This window comes from Helianthus annuus, chromosome 2 (assembly GCF_002127325.2).
Source record: "Helianthus annuus cultivar XRQ/B chromosome 2, HanXRQr2.0-SUNRISE, whole genome shotgun sequence".
NCBI classification, from domain to species: domain Eukaryota; kingdom Viridiplantae; phylum Streptophyta; class Magnoliopsida; order Asterales; family Asteraceae; genus Helianthus; species Helianthus annuus.
The window spans coordinates 128,151,023-128,154,145 of NC_035434.2; the positions used below are offsets into that span (position 1 = coordinate 128,151,023).

Consider the following 3,123-nt stretch of genomic DNA (forward strand, 5'->3'; position numbering starts at 1 on the left):
ATCCATTGCGTTTTTATAAGAACCTATAACACAATAAATGACACAATGAAGATAGTGTTATATCTGGGTTTTCTATAAATTGTGTTATTAGTTCAGGTCATTGTGTTTAATATGTTATTCATTGTGTTTTAATATGTTGTCCATTGTGTTTTAATAATTTGTTCAATTTTTTATTATCTTTGTTCATTGTGTTTTAGTTTGTTGTGTATTGTGTTTTTAGTTTGTTTTCCATTGTGTCTTTTATTTGTTGTCATTAATTGTGTCTTTTATATGTTGTCATCAATTGTGTTTTTATTTAGTCTGTTACTTATTGTGTTATATGTTATCGCCATTGTGTTATACGTTATGGTCATTGTGTTTTAGTGTCATTGATTGTGTTTTTGATCTACTTTACACTGTGTTTTACATCATGACCATTGTGTTATTATCAAAACCTATAACACAATGTTAATTTGGGTTCTATCCATTGCGTTTTATAAGAACCTATAACACAATATATGACACAATGAAGATGGTGTTATATCTAGGTTTTCTATAAATTGTGTTATTAGTTCAGGTCATTATGTTTAATATGTTATTTATTGTGTTTTAATATGTTGTCCATTGTGTTTTATTAATTTGTTCAATCTTCTTTATTATCTTTGTTCATTGTGTTTTAGTTTATTGTGTATTATGTTTTTAGTTTGTTTTCCATTGTGTCTTCATCTGCTCTCCATTGTGTCTTTTATCTGCTGTCATTAATTGTGTCTTTTATCTATTGTCATCAATTGTGTTTTTATTTAGTCTGATACTTATTGTGTTATATGTTATCACCATTGTGTTATACATTATGGTCATTGTGTTTTAGTATGTTATCCATTGTGTCTTTATCTGTTGTCATTGATTGTGTTTTTGATCTACTTTACATTGTGTTTTACATCATGTCCATTGTGTAATATGCAACTGGGTTTTTGAATTTTTTTTGAAAAATGTAACAATATGGTACTCATATTAAAGATAAAAAACGCTCGATTTTATGGTATAATTTTTTTTAAAAACAAATGATGTATAAAAAAGTTACGAACGTTTAAAAATTGGGGGGGGGGGGGGGAATAACATGTGAGTTGCATGTGCATATTCTCTTTTCTCTTGTAGACAAAATTACCCTTTCCATTTAATTCCTCATATGACACTTGTCACAGTCTGGTGACTTCTTACCCTTCTTATTTTTAAATACTTTGTATTATAACTCAACCCGTAATTAAAAATCTCACTGAAAATATGAAGTCAAAGTTTTGATTCACATTTAAACAACCAACATATTTAAAAAATAATTAAAAATAATAATAATAATAATAATAATAATAATAATCAATTTTATATATTTACTTGTTGAAAACTCACATAATATCCATATTATTGAGTATTGAACATGAGTTTGGTTAATCACACACTCTAATTAAAACACACGTAAATTCAAGTATAATACATGATGTTCGTATAAAACTATTTAACGAATACGTTACAAACAATACAACAAATGTCCATAACTAATAACGTACAGAAAAATGAAATATTTGTAATTGTCAAGCACAGGATATACCAAGAGAAGTTGGCCTAAACCGATCGGATCGCGTTCTAGTCACCAACGACTTCATGTCCGGCGAAAGCAAATCAAAGTCCGGAACCATCTCGGGCACCTCCGATATAGTGGAAAGCACGCTTGAAGTGTCATAGACAAAAAACATTTCATCTTTTGTTGATGTATTGCGGCGGTTATGTCTAGACCGAAAAACTGACCGGATGAGCTTGCTAAAGGAGCGGGTGAGTCTCGAGTGTTTCTTGGAGGCGGGATTGTGATCGAAAGGTTGTGGAGGTGGTGGCTCTCGACGGAGGGAGGAGGAGGAGGAGAGGTGGGGCATTGACATTGTTCGGGTGGATATGGCGGAATCGAGTTGTTGTTGGAAAGATTTGAGCTCATAAGAGTCGTAGAGAGAGCTTTCACAATCCCATACTTTATCACTTTTATGTTTAGCTTTTAGGTTTTGTGCTTCTTTCTCCATATGATGGATATCTCATCATATCTTTTGTTATGTTAATTAGTTATATATATATAGGGAGAGAGTACTTGTGAGGTAGGTTTTATTATTATAAGTATTAACCTAGCCAATTAGATATTAATAATACTGATATCTTGTAAAAAGTTATTTTTTTAGTGTAATTTGTACTGGTTGAGTATATAATTATGTATCATGTGTTTATAATTACGCAATAATGAATATTATAAATGTAATGAAATCAAAACTTGTGAGTTTTATATACTTATACTATTTTAAAGTTTTAAATAATTTGAACAAAAGGAGTAGATGAAGTGTAGTGTAGGTTGAGTAGAAAAGAAGGCATTAATTAGAGGTCACGGGGTTGGAACAAGGACCATTGAATTGTGGATATTTATGTGGGGTGTTTTCGTTTATAAGTTTTCTAGTTTTTGTGATGCCTTGTACCTTTTTATTTCAATTCTAGCTCTACATCTTTTTTCCATTTTGCTAGTTAGGTCTAATGTAAAAAGTTACATGTCTGGATTATGTGTTTTAATTTTCTAAAAAGCTTAGGTTTGAACGTAAAAAGTTAGTTAAATTTATGTAAAATGACATTTTCTTTTACCTTTTTACGAACCACATTGCCATTTACGTAATTTACTAACAAAATTAATTAAAAAAAACAGTCTTTTGTTCATGTTCGAACACACCTCCCTACGCCCACCTCTTGGCCTCCCCGTTGGGGTAAATATGAAGTTGGGAAAAAAAAATTGGAAACCCATAATCGACAAGTTTCGGAGTAGGTTGTCATTATGGAAGGCGAGAAATTTATCGTATGGAGGGCGGATAACTCTTTTGAAGTCAGTGCTCAATGCTTTACCAACCTACTACTTTTCCATATATCAGGCGCCGGTTAAGGTCCTAGAGTGTCTTGATCGGATGAGGAGGGTCTTCTTTTGGAGAGGCTGTGATGAGAATGCGAAATTAAATTGGGTAGCATGGCAGAAAATTATAGGCCCGATAGAAGGAGGTGGCCTTGGGTCAGGCCGCCGTCTTCGAAATTCTCGAAAAAAATTTGGGCCCAAGGAAAGAAAAAAATCGGGCC

At 32.1% G+C, this 3,123-nt stretch overlaps 1 protein-coding gene across 1 annotated transcript; it reads right to left on the reverse strand.

The window, feature by feature from the left end:
* Nucleotides 1–1,416: 1,416 nt before the first annotated feature.
* LOC110874612 lies at nt 1,417–2,043 on the reverse strand. Its single transcript, XM_022123157.2, has one exon. It carries the CDS (start codon nt 2,040–2,042, stop codon nt 1,566–1,568), a length of 477 nt encoding a protein of 158 aa, XP_021978849.1. The 5' UTR covers nt 2,043; the 3' UTR covers nt 1,417–1,565.
* Nucleotides 2,044–3,123: the final 1,080 nt, after the last annotated feature.

Bases quoted from the DNA above. Each gene is read 5' to 3' on its own strand.
- LOC110874612 (XM_022123157.2), bottom strand. From the start codon at position 2,042: ATGGAGAAAGAAGCACAAAACCTAAAAGCTAAACATAAAAGTGATAAA.